The 18,538-nt window shown below is 39.4% G+C and overlaps 1 protein-coding gene across 8 annotated transcripts in view; it reads left to right on the plus strand.

The window, feature by feature from the left end:
• The window catches only part of KIT (KIT proto-oncogene, receptor tyrosine kinase), an 84,532-nt gene extending 66,202 nt beyond the window's left edge, over positions 1 to 18,330 (plus strand). For 2 of the 8 annotated variants that reach the window (XM_032274227.1, XM_032274226.1), the window contains exons 8-21: positions 1,375 to 1,489; positions 3,653 to 3,846; positions 4,994 to 5,100; positions 5,197 to 5,323; positions 5,603 to 5,707; positions 5,791 to 5,901; positions 7,104 to 7,254; positions 9,073 to 9,164; positions 9,620 to 9,747; positions 10,798 to 10,920; positions 14,129 to 14,240; positions 14,350 to 14,449; positions 14,806 to 14,911; positions 16,055 to 16,183. In XM_032274227.1, coding sequence (XP_032130118.1) covers positions 1,375 to 1,489; positions 3,653 to 3,846; positions 4,994 to 5,100; positions 5,197 to 5,323; positions 5,603 to 5,707; positions 5,791 to 5,901; positions 7,104 to 7,254; positions 9,073 to 9,164; positions 9,620 to 9,747; positions 10,798 to 10,920; positions 14,129 to 14,240; positions 14,350 to 14,449; positions 14,806 to 14,911; positions 16,055 to 16,183 — 1,700 coding nt within the window. Of the gene's footprint in view, positions 1 to 1,374; positions 1,490 to 3,652; positions 3,847 to 4,993; positions 5,101 to 5,196; positions 5,324 to 5,602; positions 5,708 to 5,790; positions 5,902 to 7,103; positions 7,255 to 9,072; positions 9,165 to 9,619; positions 9,748 to 10,797; positions 10,921 to 14,128; positions 14,241 to 14,349; positions 14,450 to 14,805; positions 14,912 to 16,054 lie in introns of all 8 variants that reach the window. The other 6 variants (XM_032274220.1, XM_032274221.1, XM_032274223.1 and 3 more) reach the window with 4 other exon arrangements.
• Positions 18,331 to 18,538: the final 208 nt, after the last annotated feature.

The following is an 18,538-nucleotide window of genomic DNA, read 5'->3' on the forward strand; positions in this document are numbered from 1 at the left end:
CAGCCTACTGAGTAGCTGGGACTACAGGCACATGCCACCATGCCTGGCTAGTTTTTGTGTTTTTAGAGATGTGGTTTAACCATGTTGCCCAGGCTAGTCTCAAACTCCTGACGTCAGGTAATCCACTGCCTCAGCCCCTCAAAGTGCTGGGATTATACATGTGAGCCACTGTGCAGCAAAAATGATAATAAATTGTTTCATTTCTATAAATCATTCTTAGCTCTCTGTATGCTCTGTCTCATTTAATTGTCTCAACATCCCTATGAGATGGGCACAGTTATTATTCCCATTTATACATGAGGAAAGAAAAATGTAGAGAGAGATACAGAAACTTACTCAGGGTCAAATAACTGAGAAATTTAAGAGCTGGTGTTCGGATCTGTCCACTATTCATGGGGCTCCTGTAATTCTGTGCTTAGACTTGGCGCAATCAATGCTCTACTTCCAAGTACAGGGTGAGCGTGTCACTATCTCTGCCATCCTGGTGCTTCTGTTGAGCTTACTTGTTCTCAAAGGGTTAGAACCCTTCAGATGTATTGCCATCAGAACCACCGAGTATAAGTGCATCTTCCCTTCACTTTGTAAGTAACTTCAAAAATTAGAAATTCTTGAGTATCAGCTGGTTATTGTAGTTACCCAGAAATACCAAATTAGAGCATTTCTGCTGTTACAGTGAATATATTCAGATTCATAGACATATATTTATATATTCTGGTTCATATATATACAGATATATAAATCTCATGCCGGTTTTCTCCTCATATTTTGCATTTGAAAGATTTGGAGTAAAGCCCATATTGTATTTTACTGTTTATGTGCTAGCTTCCCTGTAAATAGAGTGGTTCAGCTTCTAACCAGCACCACACTTCTGCCCCACCAAAGGAGAAAATTCCTGAAAGAGCAAGAGAGTGGGGCTTATCTTTTCCTCTAACAACTCCTAATTTCATCCATTCCAGTTCCCACAATAACTTGAAATTCCTAGGGCAGGTACGGTCACTTGAAATCCCATTCGCAGGAATCCTTTAAAGTGACTTTTCCATATAGAACACTTTCAAGTCCTGGAGTCTTGATTAGAAGCAGTCTCTCAGATACCCACTCCCTGAAAGCAGAAACCCTGCAGGTGGCCCTGCGACCTCTGCCTCAGCCATCGCCTCTGGGGCTGGGCTGCTGCTGCTGGGAAACCTTTTCTGGGTTGGACCCTGACAGCCACCTCCTTGTACCTTCTACTCCCTGGTTCAGAGTCCGCACTTTGAATGTGCACCCTCAGGCTCCTCAGCAGCCCCAGGAAGGTTGTAAGGATTAGAGAGGGAGCGAAGTGAATGTTGCTAAGGTTTTTCAGCACTCTGACATATGGCCACTTCTGTTTTCCTGCAGCAAAACCAGAAATCCTGACTTACGACAGGCTCATGAATGGCATGCTCCAGTGTGTGGCAGCAGGATTCCCAGAGCCCACAATAGATTGGTATTTTTGTCCAGGAACTGAGCAGAGGTGAGATGATTATTTTTGGCACTGCTTACAATGCAGAGGGGAAGGGCTGCAATTCAGTTGAATTTCAAGTAGGTTTTCTGATTTTTTTTTTTTTTTATAAAGCTTTGTTTTGATTATTATTATTTTTTTTTTCTAGCCGTGTGGCTTTTTAGAGGGGATAATTGCTATATTTTTCTTGGTAGACATTAATTTTGTTTGCTGAAAAATGATTACTGAATGACTTCTCTATTTTGGTGGTTATCTTTGTGGATTTATCATGCAATTTCTAGCCTGCAGGTAGATAAAGCAATTTTGCAGGACAGAGTAATTAGATTTCCATTCTATACACAGGAGGTAATGTGTGTGGGAAATGTGACTGTAGTTATCATGAAAAAATTACCTCAGTAGTTAATTGCCAAGTTACCAAAAAGTAATGATCGCACAATTAAAACATACATATGGCGTTTGCAAGCGACCGCTTTTAAAAAGGGTTTCTTCTTGATTAGGTGCCCAGCCCCTGAACAGAGAACATCTGGCATGGTGCTGCTTGCCCCTCACCATCCACACTGAAGCCTTAAGTTGTCCTTTTGCATTACCTGAAGACGAAAATGGGGTCACCACAGCTGTTTTTATCCATCAGTTGCTATTTTATGCTCAGGCTTTAAAAGCCCAGGTTAACCTCACAATTGAATAGTCAGTGTGATCAAGGAAATTTTATTTTTTGTGGAATAAGCCTCTTTATCACAACAAGTTGGAAGGGGTTATATCGGATTGCTGTTTTCAGCTGGGTTTTAGGAGAGTGTTTTCTTTTGGGGACTCCTTTTCTTTTCGAGGCCCTGAGAGGAGCGGCCACAGTGGAAGCAAGCCCCATAGTTACAGGGGTTCATTTAGCAGTTATGCAGGGAGTGGTGGGTGCGTATCAGACACTATTCTAATGGATAGAACACACCCGAGCCTCTCTGCCTTTATATTCTAGTTCAATCTTTTGGCTTCCCTGGGCCACATCAGAAGACGACGACTGTCTTAGGCCACACATAAAAAAGGCAGTAACACTAATGATAGCTGATGAGCTAAAAAAAAAAAATTGCAAAAAAAATCTCATAAGGTTTTAAGGTTTATGAATTTGTGTTGGGTCACATTCAAAGCCATCTTGGGCCACATGCGGGCTGCAGGTTGGAAAAGCTTGTTCTAGTGGGTAGAGAAACATAATAGATGGAATAAATAATGAATGTAGGTAGGTGTTAAGGGGAACAGAGAATAGCTAGGTGCCTAGAATAGGAAAGTCAGGGTCTGGCTCACGGAAAGGATCCCTCATAGTGGTGGTCTCAGCCACCTGCACCACAACCAGGCCTTCCTGCTTAGAACTCAAACTTTGGTCCTCACTTTGACTACTTCCCAGTTTGCCTCCTTGGATGTTTTTTTTTTTTTTTTTTTTTTTTTTTTGATAAGGAGTCTTGCTCTGTTGCCCAGGCTGGAGTGCAATGGAGTGATCTTGGCCCATTGCAACCACTGCCTCTTGGGTTCAACTGATTCCTCTTCCTCAGCCTCCCGAGTAGCTGGAATTACAGGTGCCCGCCACCATGCCTGCCTAACTTTTTTTAGTAGAGATGGGATTTTGCCATGTTGGCCAGGCTGGTCTTGAACTCCTGACCTCAGGTGATCCGCCTGCCTTGGCCTCCTGAAGTGCTGGGATTACAGGTGTGAGCTACCATTCCTGGTCCCATGAAGATTTTTTATGCCTTCTTCCTCTATGCTATTTCTTTTCAACCATTGATGTAACCTTTTGAAACTTGTTTATTTTAGGGATCTACTGTGTGCCAGCATATATGCCTGCCATTTTATTGAATTCTTTCCAATCCTTTCAGTAACCCTTTGCAATCGGTATTACCGTCCCCATTTTACAATTGTAGAAACTCAGTCTTGGTGGGGGTTAAAGCAACTCGTCAGGATTCAAACCCACATCTGACTCCAAAGCTTCCTCTCCTCTTTCTTCTCTCCCACGGTGCTTTCTTTTCACTCACTAGGTCACCAAAGTGCTTATTCCTCATCAGACACTTGTAAAAGGATATTTTCTGTTGATTATGAACCTCTAACTTTGTTTTAAAAGTATGCCACATCCCAAGGGTTTTATGTATTTATTTGTTTTCCTAGAGTAAGCCTGGGCTTTTGTTTTTTTCCCTTTAGATGCTCTGCTCCTGTACTGCCAGTGGATGTGCAGATACAAAACACATCTGGGCCACCATTTGGAAAACTAGTGGTTCAGAGCTCCATAGATTCTAGTGCATTCAAGCACAATGGCACAGTTGAATGTAAGGCTTACAACGATGTGGGCAAGACTTCTGCCTATTTTAACTTTGCATTTAAAGGTAACAACAAAGGTATATTTCTTTTTAATCCAATTTAAGGGGATGTTTAGGCTCTGTCCGCCATATCAGTCATGATTTTAAGTTCATTCCAACATTGACCATGTCATGTCTGATAATATGTACATCACACCATACCGTCATCAAACTCACTACGTTTCATTTTGTACTAGTTTGTTAATAAAGTATATGCTTTTACCAGAGTAATTTTAACCATGCTACTTTATATATTTTATGTGTTTGTCTCTATTTTATAGTTAGTTGTAAATTTCAATTGTCTCCATTAAAAAGGGGTAGAGAAAGCAAATAGGGGGAAGGAATATATTTACCTTACACCCAAACGAATTAGAACAATCTAAAATTTAATTTCAGTTATTTAAAATGAATTATTTTAATACTTTGCCAGACACTGTATCCAAAAGTTAACACTGCCTTTATGAGGTCGTGTTAGCAAGTTATTTCTTTAAAATACTTAAAATTTGATTCGTGTGTGACTAACTCTCTTAGCATAAGTTAAATGAGCCTTGTGGACAAATTGATGAATTGGTACAAAGTGAGAAACAAAGAAACTGGGCCCTTACTTTTTAGGCCTTCTTGGGGTTTTGTTTTTTTGAGTTGGCAAAGACTAGTGCCAAAAAGTGGCATATTTTCTCAGGTTTTGAGTAATGAGGGGAAGAATCTTCCACTGTTCTACATCATCGATTTTTCAGACAGGGCAATGAAAAGAATACCTTAAAAATGTTTTTTGTGGTTGTGAAAGATGTTCATGCTCAGTGTAAAAAACATGGAAAATACAGGAAAGCGTAAAGAAGAAAATATAAACCGTCTATAAAGGAAGCTTCTTTTTAAAGTTGTACAAGGCAGGAATTTGAAGTACAAAAGTGCATTCAGATGTTGCTTTTCTTTGAAAAACAGCATAAATTATTCCTGTTCTGCGGAAATCTCAACTTTTATTCTGCAGTATTCTCATTTCAAGTTATATTTTTAAAGATTCATTTGAACAACAAGAGTACAATATAACAAAGGTGGGGCTCCGAGGCTCAAACAGCTTTGTATCTTGCCATGGACTGTGAGCGGGGGGTGGGTCGATTTGAGAGTGCGTGGCTATGGCAGAGATCCCATCCTGCCAATAGTTTGTGATTCCACATTTCTCTCATTTTAGAGCAAATCCAACCCCACACCCTGTTCACTCCTTTGCTGATTGGTTTCGTAATCGTAGCTGGCATGATGTGCATTATTGTGATGATTCTGACCTACAAATATTTACAGGTAACCATTTCTTTGTTCTCTCTGCAGAATTATTGTCTCTAATGACTGAGACAATAATTACTGAAAGGTGATCTGTCTTTGCCTTTCTCCCCACAGAAACCCATGTATGAAGTACAGTGGAAGGTTGTTGAGGAGATAAATGGAAATAATTATGTTTACATAGACCCAACACAACTTCCTTATGATCACAAATGGGAATTTCCCAGAAACAGGCTGAGTTTTGGTCAGTATGAAACAGGGGTTTCCCATGTCACCTTTTTGGGTACATATAACAGTGACTTTAAGGAACTCCAGTATCTTCATTTGTTTTGTTCTACCTGAAAAATGAGTTTTCTGTGAAATTGCACCTCCTCTGATAGGTTTGGCATAGAGAACAGTATGGGAAAATGTCTCTAGACAAAATTGTCCTTAATTCCTTAACTGATTTTGAAACTATACAAATGGTCCTTCAGTTCCCCCACCAGCACCACCACCCCTTACCTTGTTGTCTTCCTTCCTACAGGGAAAACCCTGGGTGCCGGTGCTTTCGGAAAGGTTGTTGAGGCAACTGCTTATGGCTTAATTAAGTCTGACACAGCCATGACTGTCGCTGTAAAGATGCTCAAACGTAAGTTCCTCTATGGTACTGCATGCACTCGACATGAGTTTGCCAAATGTGCTTTTCGCTAAAATCCATGTTTCCAATTTTAGCAAGTGCGCATTTAACAGAACGGGAAGCCCTCATGTCTGAACTCAAAGTCCTGAGTTACCTTGGTAATCATATGAATATTGTGAATCTTCTTGGAGCCTGCACCATTGGAGGTAAAGCCATGTCCAAATTGCCTTTTTTTTGGTTAAGTTATCCAAAGATGACATTTTAATATGATTTTGACAATGCTGGATTATAAATTGCTGAAAGACTTTTACCCTGACTATTGTTCTCTCTTGCTAGATTTTGTTTTCCTTACCGTTCTTAAGAATGCATATTTTAATTTTATTATGGGGTAGAACAGCCCAGGACATACACTAGTTACTGTCTTGTTTGTAACATCAACAACATTGGCTTCTTGAAATAGCTCATCCCGACCAGAAGGCTTCCCTTATCTTGTAAGCTTTATATCTTTCTTGATCATATGTAGCCACTGAAAGGGTTAATATTCATTTGCATACCGTCATTTAAAATAGGCGCCTAAGACTACTAGTTCTCAAATATACACCAAGTGAGGCAAACATTTCATTTCTGTAAAAATAAGTTTCCAATTTGAAGCCTTAGTTGAGGTTCCCGTCAAGGATGTCTGTGATGTTTGCAGAAAGTATTTCAGTTGAAAGAAACAAAGATGTGTAAAATGAGCTGTTCCTGGAGATACACGGTGCAGTTGACAGCTTTATGGAATGTCTTCAAACAACCCCTGTAAATGTTGCTTCACCGCATCATGAATTGTTCATGAGGAAATTTCTTACCCAAGTTAATTAGTTGCCCGTTACTTCCAAACTGCAGTTTTAAACGTTCATAACACCAAAAAAATGTTTCGACTAGGAGTGCTCGGAACACAGGTCATTTTAGGTTTTCACTCACTTTCCAGTCTCATCCTAGCTGGCTGCTCCATGTGTGATGTCCCCACTATGCCACAGTTTGTGCCTTCATTATTTCCATAATAACATTACAGAGAGCATGTGAAGCCCTGCTGTAAACAGAAGTGAATCAAAGGATTCACGTTGGAAGCTTGATGATAGTAGAACCTTTGAAAGCAGTAACTTCTGTCTGTAAAATCAGTAGTCATGCTTGGCCCCAAATACTAATGTCACTTAGAAATTCAGGTTAAAAGAGGCTTGCTTGTTTTATGTTACTCCACATAATGCTGCTTTTGATAAGCAGTGTTAATATATAGGATTGTATTGGGACTAAGTAGGCTTATCCACTGAAGCTGAATATTAATGGCCATGACACCCTTGGGAATTTTTATGGGAGGCAGAATTAATATACATATCTCACCTCCTTCTAACCTTTTCTTATGTGCTTGTAGGGCCCACCCTGGTCATTACAGAATATTGTTGCTATGGTGATCTTTTGAATTTTTTGAGAAGAAAACGTGATTCATTTATTTGCTCAAAGCAAGAAGATCATGCAGAAGCTGCACTTTATAAGAATCTTCTGCATTCAAAGGAGTCTTCCTGGTAAGACTGATTTACATAAATAGTTAGCTGTTGACAGGCAGTTCATGGGGTCATAAGGGTTTGCAATCAAGGCTGATTCTTTAAAAAATGAACTGAGGTACTCTGAGGTATGAAATCAAAATTATTAAATCATTTAAATGTGATTAACAGTTTAGAAAGTTCAATTTGTGTTTTTAAAGATTCAAACTGTGTTAAACCTGGATTTTTTTGCTGATTTTTAAAAAATGCATTTTTACTTTTTTCTACACTTTAGCTCCATGCAACTGAATGAATTCTATTTCTGTTTCTTACGGTTCTGTCCTGCATGTATTTCCATTTATACCGCTGAGCTTGGTACTATATGCATGTTTCCAGTGAGACACTGTTTATAGGGAAAATGCCAAAGCCTCTCAAGTTGCCACAGTAAAGACCTTTAAAACCTTTAGCAGAATGACAAAGAGCTCTGAACATATCGCTACACGTAGGCTTTTTGCCATCGACATCTGAATTATTCCTGTATACCTTGCCTCTTGCCCCTTTTAATTCATCATGCTATTAAAAGACATAACCACTCCAGCACATTTTAAAAAATTCTGGACACCATTCTCATCTCTTTCATCATAGATGCCATTCTGAATTTGAATCATCTATAAAGAGCTTCGAGTTTGATTTACAACCAGAAAAGAACCTTGCCTATTCTTTCTTTGGAAGTGCTGTTAAGAGCCACCATTTGAGAAGACTTCCTAGATTTACTTCGTCCAGTAGAAGTCATGGTTATCTTGGCCAATCCCCTATACTGCAGTTGGGTGGGAGATTTCTCTTATCCTTTTTATGCACTATATCCCCTGCATCTTATGATGGCAAGACGTTGCCTCCTGAACTCTTTAACACCAGGCCCTCAAGGAGACCTCAGTAAATAATATTGATGGGCAATAACCTTTTAGAGCCATTTTCTGTACCTCTGGCAAAAGTTTAAAACCCCAGGTGAAAATTTTTATTTTTTTAATCCTATAAACTTGAGTAGTTTAAAGTGGTAGTAGAATTCCGTACAAAACCACCTTTTATTAGTTTCTCCTGGGCATGTGCTCATTATATGAAGAAATGAGCCACTTTGCTTCTTTCCGAAAACTTGGCCCTATATATATTCTTTAACTTTCTGAAATAATGGCTTAAATTGTTCAATTCTGTGTGATGTTCTTTGTGCTTTGGGATCCCATATGGGATTGGAACCACCAGCACACTCTGAAGGAGATTGTTGTCATGGTGTTTCTATGCTAATCAGAAGCAGGAAGTACTAGAAATCTTGAAGAGTCTCCAGCCAAATGTTGCAGATTGAAGAGGTCCAGATGGTTCAGAAAATCATCCAAATTATTGGTGTTTATCTGAACCAACTTGATTTTTTTTTTTAAACCTTATTCCATCAGTCACTATATGTTAACGATCTCTGCCTCCCCCATAACATGTCTTAGAAGCTCTTCATCTTTGTCTTTCTTTCATCTTGTTTCCTGGGGCTCATTTAGAGAGTTTGAGGTAATACAGGATACCATTTTTGTTTCCCATTAAATCCACGTGTGAAGAAATGGGAAATTTCTAACCTGGGTCCCCTCTATGATTAAACACAAAAAGGACACCTAATTTCTGGGCATGGACCCCAATATTGAATATTAAAAACTCATATTTTACAGAACAAGATTTTCAAACTCTTCATTCATATTTTACTTTCCTCAAGTCAGTCCAGTCTATTATGTAGCAAAGGGGATGAGGAGGGAGAGCCCGACCCATGAGTGCCCTTCTACGCGTCCCACTTGATTCAGTCATGACTTGTTTCATCTCTCCCAGCAGCGATAGTACTAATGAATACATGGACATGAAACCTGGAGTTTCTTATGTTGTCCCAACCAAGGCCGAGAAAAGGAGATCTGCGAGAGTAGGTGAGTACCCACCTATCAAGCAACAAGAGCAACTTTATTTACAGAGTATATATATATCATGCTAATGTGGAAGACAACGTCATTCCCAGTAGCAATGATGCAGACCAGTTCTGCTTTATGGTAACCATGCCAATGGTCAATGGCAGTTAGGATTACAAGGGGGTGCTTGGGGTTAGAGCATATGTTTTTGTGCCTGAGCATCTTACTATAGACTTGGGATCTTTGTATTAATTCGCCATCCCTCTCTTCTACAGCTTTTGTAACCCAGCCTAGGATTGTTCAATATTAACTTTGTGATTCAGCATCTACCTTTCCTGGACACCAGGGAGGTGATCTGCCTGCAAGTTCACATTAGTTCATTCATTACCAGCCTTTGGTATTGTCATTACCACTGTCGTTTCCTTTCCTAACCTTTATGGTTTTAATTGCTAAGAAAAACCCTCCCTTCCTCACAGGCTCATACATAGAAAGAGATGTGACTCCTGCCATTATGGAGGATGACGAGTTGGCCCTAGACTTAGAAGACTTGCTGAGCTTTTCTTACCAGGTGGCAAAGGGCATGGCTTTCCTTGCCTCCAAGAATGTAAGTGGGAGTGATTCTCAAAAGAGTTTTGTGTTTTGTTTTGTTTTGTTTTGTTTTTTAAACAGAATTTTAGAGCCATACTTAGAAGGCAGAGTGTCATTTTGAAATGTGGTAACCAAAAGCAGAGGAAATTTAGTTTCTTCATGTTCCAACTGCTGTCTCTTTGGAATTCCTGTTCTAATTTATAAGCTTTAAAGTGCAAGCCTGTCTAAATGAGTTTTCTGTGAATATTCTTTTATATGCAGTGAATTCATTTAAAACTTCTGGCTTTTAGGATATAGGATATGTTCCTAGAGAATAGAATCATTTTATCAGTAAAAGCAGAGGGCACCTCATAGTTACAAGGCTTGGAGTGAAGCATAGACTTGAGTTTTATTGAAGTTAGACCCAAGTATTACATGCATGGCTTATGAAGTGTCGGGAAATAAGGGGTCAGGAGAGTATAATAAACACTTGGGAGGAGGATAGAAATGGAAAGAGAATGATGGAACAAGGAGCATGGTCTGTGGAGGGGTGAGAGGAATTCCTTAGGACCTAAGATTAACCGAATAGAATGAGGTTACCAGTCCTACCCTTAAATGTCATGGGTGACATTTCCCAACAATTACCAACCTAAGAAAGGATACAGGATGGCTGAAATAGAAACCTTCTTCCGTGGGTCCTTGGGAGATGTCAAATTGAAGTTGCAAAGGCATGTTAGGAACTCTGTGAAAGGACATTCAAAGAGATGCATGCAAAATGAATTTCCAGTTTCAACGATATGATATGACTATTTCTTATGTATTTTCCTACGAATAAAAGCAGTCCTGAGAAGAAAATAGCATTTATTAGAATTGCTTTAGAAAGAGATTGTAGTAATTAGACTCTTGATTATGTGAACATCATTCAAGGCATACTTTTGATTTTTATTTTTGGTGTACTGAATACTTTAAAACAAAAGTATTGGATTTTTTATAATATAAGCAACACTCTAATATTAACAAGTTAGTTTTCACTCTTTACAAGTTAAAATGAATTTAAATGGTTTTCTTTTCTTTCCCAACCGAATAGTGTATTCACAGAGACTTGGCAGCCAGAAATATCCTCCTTACTCATGGTCGAATCACAAAGATTTGTGATTTTGGTCTAGCCAGAGACATCAAGAATGATTCTAATTATGTGGTTAAAGGAAACGTGAGTACCCATTCTCTGCTTGACAGTCCTGCAAAGGAGTTTTAGTTTCAACTTTCAATAAAAATTGTGACCTATGATTTTCATAGTGTAAATCCTGTCTTGAGATATCACACATTTTAGCAGTCAAATTAAGTGTACTTCAGCAAAATTTGCATGGTATGCTGAACATTGCTACAACTAACATTCAATAATGGAATTCCTAAGTCTAATTGTGTAATTATGGGGCACGTGAAGGAAACAGAAATAGTCTTAATTTTCATTACAGCCTGAGAATAGCAATGAACTTGATTTTGTTCAACGGTAACAAATGTAGGTCATTGAAGGTCACAGCAGGAGAAGTTTTGGGGGATTGACATGCCGTGTGAAAAAGATTAAAATCTGAGATCATATTCAGAGTTAGCCATAGAATATTGGATCCTAGAATTCATGGAGAGCTATTAAATAGGTTCATAAGTAATAATGAGTTTGTAGAACATAGCAGATGTTTTTCAAAGCGCTGTATTTCGTTGCCAATTTTTACTGAATCCTCAGAACAAACTCTTGCCCTACAATTGCAGTGTCTTCCTATTTTAAAAGTTGGAGAAACTAAGGCATAGTATATTTTTGTGCTTTCTGTCTGAGGTGACACAGGGCAGGACCCAGAGCCTGTGATTTCCAGAGTGACATCCCATCGCCATGGAAAACCATATTGCTCTGTATATTCTTCTATGCCTGTCTTCCTGGGCACATCTCCACAGTCCAGATTTATTCCTGGAGGTGGATTTTTGTGCCCGTTATGATAATGTAATGTTTTCTCTCTCATCACTATGGCGTCTCTACTGGTAGCCTGTACTTGACTTGGTTTTATAAAAGTGTGGCTGCGTTTATCTCCTGGCCAAAGCATGAATTTTTGAGAAGTCTGCCCTGAAGCTAGATATCATCATCAGGAGTGATAAGAAAAACAACTTCTCTTCATCCTGGTGTGATTTTGGAAGGAAGAATGACAAGTTGTTCATTATCTAGGCCTCTGAATATTGACCAAAGGGAGGAGAAAGAAGGTGGCAACCTCTAGGCCCAGTCTTGATTAATTCTGTAATCTGCCTCCATTATTTCATGGCTGTATAATATTGTCAAGACTTACGCAACACCTCTGAATCTTGGCTTTTCTCCCCTTGGGAATAATAGTGATTCCTGACTCAGAAAGTTATTTTGAGGATTAAAGGAGTTAATAGATGTAAAGTGCTTAGAACGTGCCAGACATACTGTTACTATTCTTTATACATGTCTTATAAATAATCCTGACAATGGTTATATACTCTGTTGTTATTGGTTAGTAGTGACCTTAGTTTGAATTGACAAAGGAGTTGGGCCCCATCAGGCTTCCAGATTGTAGACTCCAGCTCAAGGAGTCTACAATCGAACTAACCAATCACAGGCATTGCTTTCACCAGGCTGGTGGGTAAGGAGAATTTCTGAAACAAGATAAGAACAAGGAAACTCACACATGTTACTGCCCAGCATGTATGTCATCATCATTTGAGACCTCCTTGTTGTGTCAGGTTCTCTGAAGTTCTTGCTTTCACATGAGTTCTTCATCATTTTTTCATGTCATGGCCCCTTTTAGAGTCTGGTCAAGCCTGTGGAACTGTTATGAGAACACTGTTTTCAACGCCTGTGATGAAATACATAGGATTGCCAAGGAAAACAGTTAAATAGAAGTAGCTATCTGGATATTAAGTAAATTTGTGATATGTCAGTACATGTGTTTACTACAGAGAGTAACAGGTTCTATTAGGTTGGTGTAAAAGCAATTGTGAGTTTTGCTTTTTTTTTCCTGAAAACCACTGTAATTTTAGAGTGGCGATTAATAGGATTTTGAGATACATGTAAAGACTTAATAGGATATGAAGGTATTTATGATTACTGTCCATGACAAAGTCACAGGTACAGCTGATACTACTGGTGCTTATCACCTTCGTTAATAATTTAAAGAAATGCTAAACTTCATCTAGAAATTAGTGAAAGTAAGGATGTCATTTTTCCTTTCCAAGTTCACAGGCCCCTGAATTTGACACCTGTAGATCTTTAGCACAACATACAGGAAGGGAAGGCCATTTTTTAACGGACCAAAATAACTTTAAGAAAAAAAAGAAAAAAGAAAAGCTTTCCCAGTTTTCAATCCTAAGTTGATTCAGAGAAGGGTTGATTTTGCTTTTTATGGCAGATTAAGGTCAGGAATCCGGAACGCATCTAAGAGGAATAGTTACAGAAAGTTTAGGTCAACTTTAATGGAGAGAGTTCTCCAAAGAATCATGATCATCACAAGCCACTACTGTCTATCGAGTACTTGCCTTTATTCTAGGCAATTTTTCAGATAACACTGAGTCAGGCAGTGCTAAGCATTTTTACCCACATTACCGTATTTAACCGAAAGGACAATTCATAAAATCAAAAGTATTTATTTCGTTTTACAGAAGAAGATACTGAGGCTTAATTACAAATATTTTAGTGATTTTCCCCATGTATTAGAATGTTGGGTTTTAAAAGAAAACCCAAAATAAAAGAAGTCTAGGGGTAGCAGGCCAGGATTGGTATAAAGGTTCCATGGAGTACTCCAGGCCAAGTCTTTGCTTTGCACGCTTAACCATTCCTGGGTGTAACCCCATGTTCATGGTCCAAGATGACCACCAGGTAGATAGCCAGCCATCACATACATGAGGCAGGGGGCACATGCCAGCTGTATTGTAAGGAGGTTTTCCTGAAGTTGGCATACAGCACTTAACAACTTAGTGGCTAAAACTGAGTCACCTGACTACAGCTAGTTGCAAAGGAGGCTGGGAAATGTAGTCCTAATTGTGAGAGGCCGTATTTCTGTTTTTAAGGAAGGAGAGGGACATATTCAGTGGCAACTAACAAATCTCTACATTACCTAAGGCGCATAGTGGAGCCAGGGCTAAATGTCTGGTCATCTCTGATGTTTGTGCTCTTAATCACCATGCTGTACTGACATAGTGTTCACAGCTTAAAATGGGGATAATGCGCTTGTGAGCCATGTATTTTAGAGGTAATTGGGATCATCTGAGATCATAAAAGTAAAAGGTCTTTGTGAGATGGTACTCAAGTTCTCACCCCATTTTTCAGCAACAGCAGCATCTATAAGAATATCTTCTGTTCAGTTTTGTTGAGCTTCTGAATTAACATTGTTGACTCTGTTGTGCTTGTATTACAGGCTCGATTACCTGTGAAGTGGATGGCACCTGAGAGCATCTTCAATTGTGTGTACACATTTGAAAGTGACGTCTGGTCCTATGGGATTTTTCTTTGGGAGCTGTTCTCTTTAGGTAAAATGATCTTTGCCAAAGACACCTTCATTAGACTCACAGCATCTTCTTGAGGTTTCATTAGTGTCCTGCTTCCTTGTGATTAACACTGATTTGCAAACTGTCTCAGGAAGCAGCCCCTATCCTGGAATGCCAGTCGATTCTAAGTTCTACAAGATGATCAAGGAAGGCTTCCGGATGCTTAGCCCTGAACACGCACCTGCTGAAATGTAAGAGCCGAGAAGTTTTTCCTTTAAATCACATTTCCCCTTTTATTTTTCTTTTTAAAGACAGAAACCCAGATGTGGAGGGTTTTCATAACACAATTTGAAATGTCACTTGTTTCCTTTATGACACGCTGGTCAAATGTCATTTATGTAGCTTATCTTCATAATCTTTCATCATCAAAAATACAGAAAGTTTCAACAACATTTCATACATGCAGTGTTGTTTTATTTTATCCATATGTCAGTCCATATGTCCAGTTACATAGCCCTGGAATTATTACTGAAGTTGTTGGATGCCATACAGTTGAAAACAGGCTGAGGGCGTTGAGGAGGGATAGTAAATGGCTCTTGTCTTGTAGGTATGACATAATGAAGACTTGCTGGGATGCAGATCCCCTAAAAAGGCCAACCTTCAAGCAAATTGTTCAGCTTATTGAGAAGCAGATTTCAGAGAGCACCAATCATGTGAGTACCCTGGCCAGGCATAGAATCCGCCTTCTCCCAGTTCCAGGGGTGTCCTCCTCCTCAGGCTTTCAGGGTGAGGACTAACCTCCCAACCCCTTCTCTCCTCATCTTAGGTTGTAAATTGGGCTTCAGGTAGGGGAAGTAAAGCAATGGAAACCAGTTCTTTCTGCCCATCCCCCCTGTTCTGAGCCAAAGAAGGATGTGAGATTGAGGGGGCAGGGTGGAGAGTTCTGTACTCAGAAGCGTGGAAGTAGAAGTTTCCGGAAGGATTTGCCATGTTTCCTCCCCCGTCTCAAGTGCTGGTCATGGGGTCAGTATTTTCTCCCTCTCACATGTCAGGGCCATTCATCCTTTGGAGGCTGGGGGTGATGGGAACTAGAATAAAAGCATAGAAAAGGCGGCTTGTTACTGCAGTGAAATAAGCCTTCTGATCAAACAAGCATAGCCAGAAAATGGCAGATAGCTGTCATGCCCACAAACCAGATAGAATGAAAAGCTGTTTGAAGTTGGGAGATCCCTCCCCCTGATTTGGGAAGTGGGGGGAATGAAAACTCAGATCCATTATTTCCTCTCCTGCTTTTACGGAAGAATTAGTGATACTTTGACTCAGATTTTTTTTAAGCTGCTTTCTTTTCTGGGCTATGTGCTTGGAGCTATCTTTTTTTTTTTCTAAATAGCATACCACTGATATTTTTGGGCTAAAGCTTGTTCTTCTGGGTGTCAAAGCATATTTCAAATTAAACAGCGTTTTCCACCCAATTGCTTTGATTCTGAAGAGCCATGGGTTTCTCAGCAAATTACACTGGTTGTTGAGTTGTAGTTGGCTTTAGAGATTTATAAGCCTTTTAAATAGGTTAGATTGTACTTGCTCTCCCTGGTGTGCCCCATCAGAAGAGCTGGGCTTGCACATGTTTTGTCCCCACTTCTTGTATAAAGTTATTTCCTTGGGAAAAATGAAGGAGAAAACAAAGCTTGTATTCGTTTTGTCAGTATGACTTGGGCTTTGGCTTCAAAGTTCTTGTAAACCACTTCTCTCCTAAGAGTTTCCATCCGTTAGTTGCGATCTCATCGCTGTAAGTATGCCTTTTGCTGCTGTGTTCATTGCAGGGACTGGTGTATTGACTGTGGACTTGTTTTCCCCAGATTTACTCCAACTTAACAAACTGCAGCCCCAGCCAGCAGAAGCCCGTGGTGGACCATTCCGTGCGGATCAATTCCGTCGGCAGCACTGCGTCCTCCTCCCAGCCTCTGCTTGTGCGCGACGACGTCTGAGCAGAATGAGAGTTCGGGTCACCCCCTCCAGGAATGATCTGTTCTTTTGGCTTCCATGATGGTTATTTTGTTTCTTTTCAGCTTGCATCCAACTCCAGGATAGCGGTCACCCCACCGCAGTCCTGTCTTTCTGAGCACACTTTAGTGGTCGATGATTTTTGTCATCAGCCACCATCCTACTGCAAAGGTTCGAACTATATATATTCCCCATAGCACCATAGCTCCTACCATAAACAGCAAACATTCTGATTTGGACAAAAGAGAGGGAGGTATGGGCTGCGTGCCCAGAGTTCTTTCCAAGGCTCCTCCAATTCTGCTCGAAAACATGGTTGATAGCTTACCTGAATAAATGGTGGTAATTACATTTGGCCTTCAGAATCATCCATAGTAGTATGATGATGCAACAAGCTTAGAAGCTGAAAACCTGAGTCCTTTCTGTGGAAAACAGAACATTATTAGAACAAAGGACAGAGTATGAACATCTGGGCTTAAGAAATCTAATATTTCATGCTGGGAATGAGACATAGGCCATGATAAAAATGACCCCCAAGTGTGACTAAAAGATGCTCTTCTGTGGACCACTGCACAAGCTTTTGTACTGACCTGGTTTTTAAATAGAGTTTGCTATTAGAGTGTTGAATTGGAGAGAAGGCCTCCCCAGCCAGCACTTGTATATACTCATCTATAAATTGTCTGTGTTCATACATTTGAGGGGAAAACACCATAAGGTTTCGTTTCTGTATAAAACCCTGCCATTATGTCCACTGTGTATAGAAGTAGATTAAGAGCCATATAAATTTGAAGGAAACAGTTAATACCATTTTTTTAAGGAAACAGTATAACCACCAAGCACAATCTGAACAAAATCTCCACTTTTAGCTGATGAACTTAACTCTATACATTCTGCAGAACAAAACGATCAGCTTCAGAATGGCATTGTACTCAATGGAATTGATGCCGTTTGACAGAGTTAGTGATTCACTGCATGGCTCCCGCAGGAGTGAGAAAACACTGCCGTCTTAGTTTGGATTCTTATGTAGCAGGAAATAAAGTTTAGATTCAGCCTCCTTCACAGACATGTCCTGGACGCCAGGCCAGTATCTATATAAGTGTGTATGTGTTTGTACGTTTGTATGCGTGTAGACAAATATTTGGAGGGCTATTCTTGCCCTGAGTCCAAGAGGGTCCTTTAGTACCCAAAAAGTAACTTGGCTTTCGTCATTAGTACTGCTCTTGTTTCTTTTCGATAGCTATCTAGAGTAGCTTACCAGGAGCTTCCACAGCAGTGCAGGGGAAGTGGAAGGCATCAGCCCCTATGTATTTGCAGTCCACCTGCACTTAAGGCACTCTGTTATTTAGACTCATCCTACTGTATCTGTTCCTTAAACCTTCCATAATGCTACTGTCTTGCTGAAACATTTAAATTTTACCCTTTGACTGTAGCCTGGATATTATTCTTATAGTTGACCTTTTTAAAAAAAAAAAAAAAAAAAAACTCTCCTTCCTCACCGCCCAATATAAAAGGTAAATGTGTACATGGCAAAGTTTGTTTGTTGTCTTCAAAGGTTGCCTTTACGGTTTCCCCCTCCTACATTCCTTAGATTACACTTAGAGAACTGTGGCCATTATCTGGAAGTGACCATTTGCACTGGAGTTCCACACTCTCGCACCTTTCCAAAGTTAACAGATTTTGGGGTTGTGTTGTCACCCAAGAGATTGTTGTTTGCCATACTTTGTCTGAAAAATTCCTTTGTGTTTCTATTGACTTCAATTATAGTAAGAAAAGTGGGTGTTAGTTACAGATGTCTAGGTACTACAGGGGCACTTCATTGAGAGTTTTGTCTTGGATATTCTTGAAAGTTTATATTTTTATAATTTTTTCTTACATCAGATGTTTCTTTGCAGTGGCTTAATGTTTGAAATTATTTTGTGGCTTTTTTGTAAATATTGAAATGTAGCAATAATGTCTTTTGAATATTCCCAAGCCCATGAGTCCTTGAAAATATTTTTTATATATACAGTAACTTTATGTGTAAATATGTAAGCGGTATAAGTTTAAAGGATGTTGGTGTTCCATGTGTTTTATTCCTGTATGTTGTCCAACTGTTGACAGTTCTGAAGAATTCTAATAAAATGTAAATATATAAGGCAAGTGGAGTCATTTGACTGTTGCGATTTGCGAGATTAAACTTTTAAGTATTAAAGTGCATTCGTCCTGACAAAGTTTTTTACTCAGTTTTCATTAAATATGTGTAGGACTATACATAGGATTTATATATTTGATTCAACAGATACTGATTAAGAATCTTCATATGTGCGATATTTTCTCATTTTAGTCTTACATCCTGAGGTCTC

Source organism: Sapajus apella, unplaced genomic scaffold (genome assembly GCF_009761245.1).
Source record: "Sapajus apella isolate SASKATOON/1434 unplaced genomic scaffold, GSC_monkey_1.0 scaffold5, whole genome shotgun sequence".
NCBI lineage: Eukaryota > Metazoa > Chordata > Mammalia > Primates > Cebidae > Sapajus > Sapajus apella.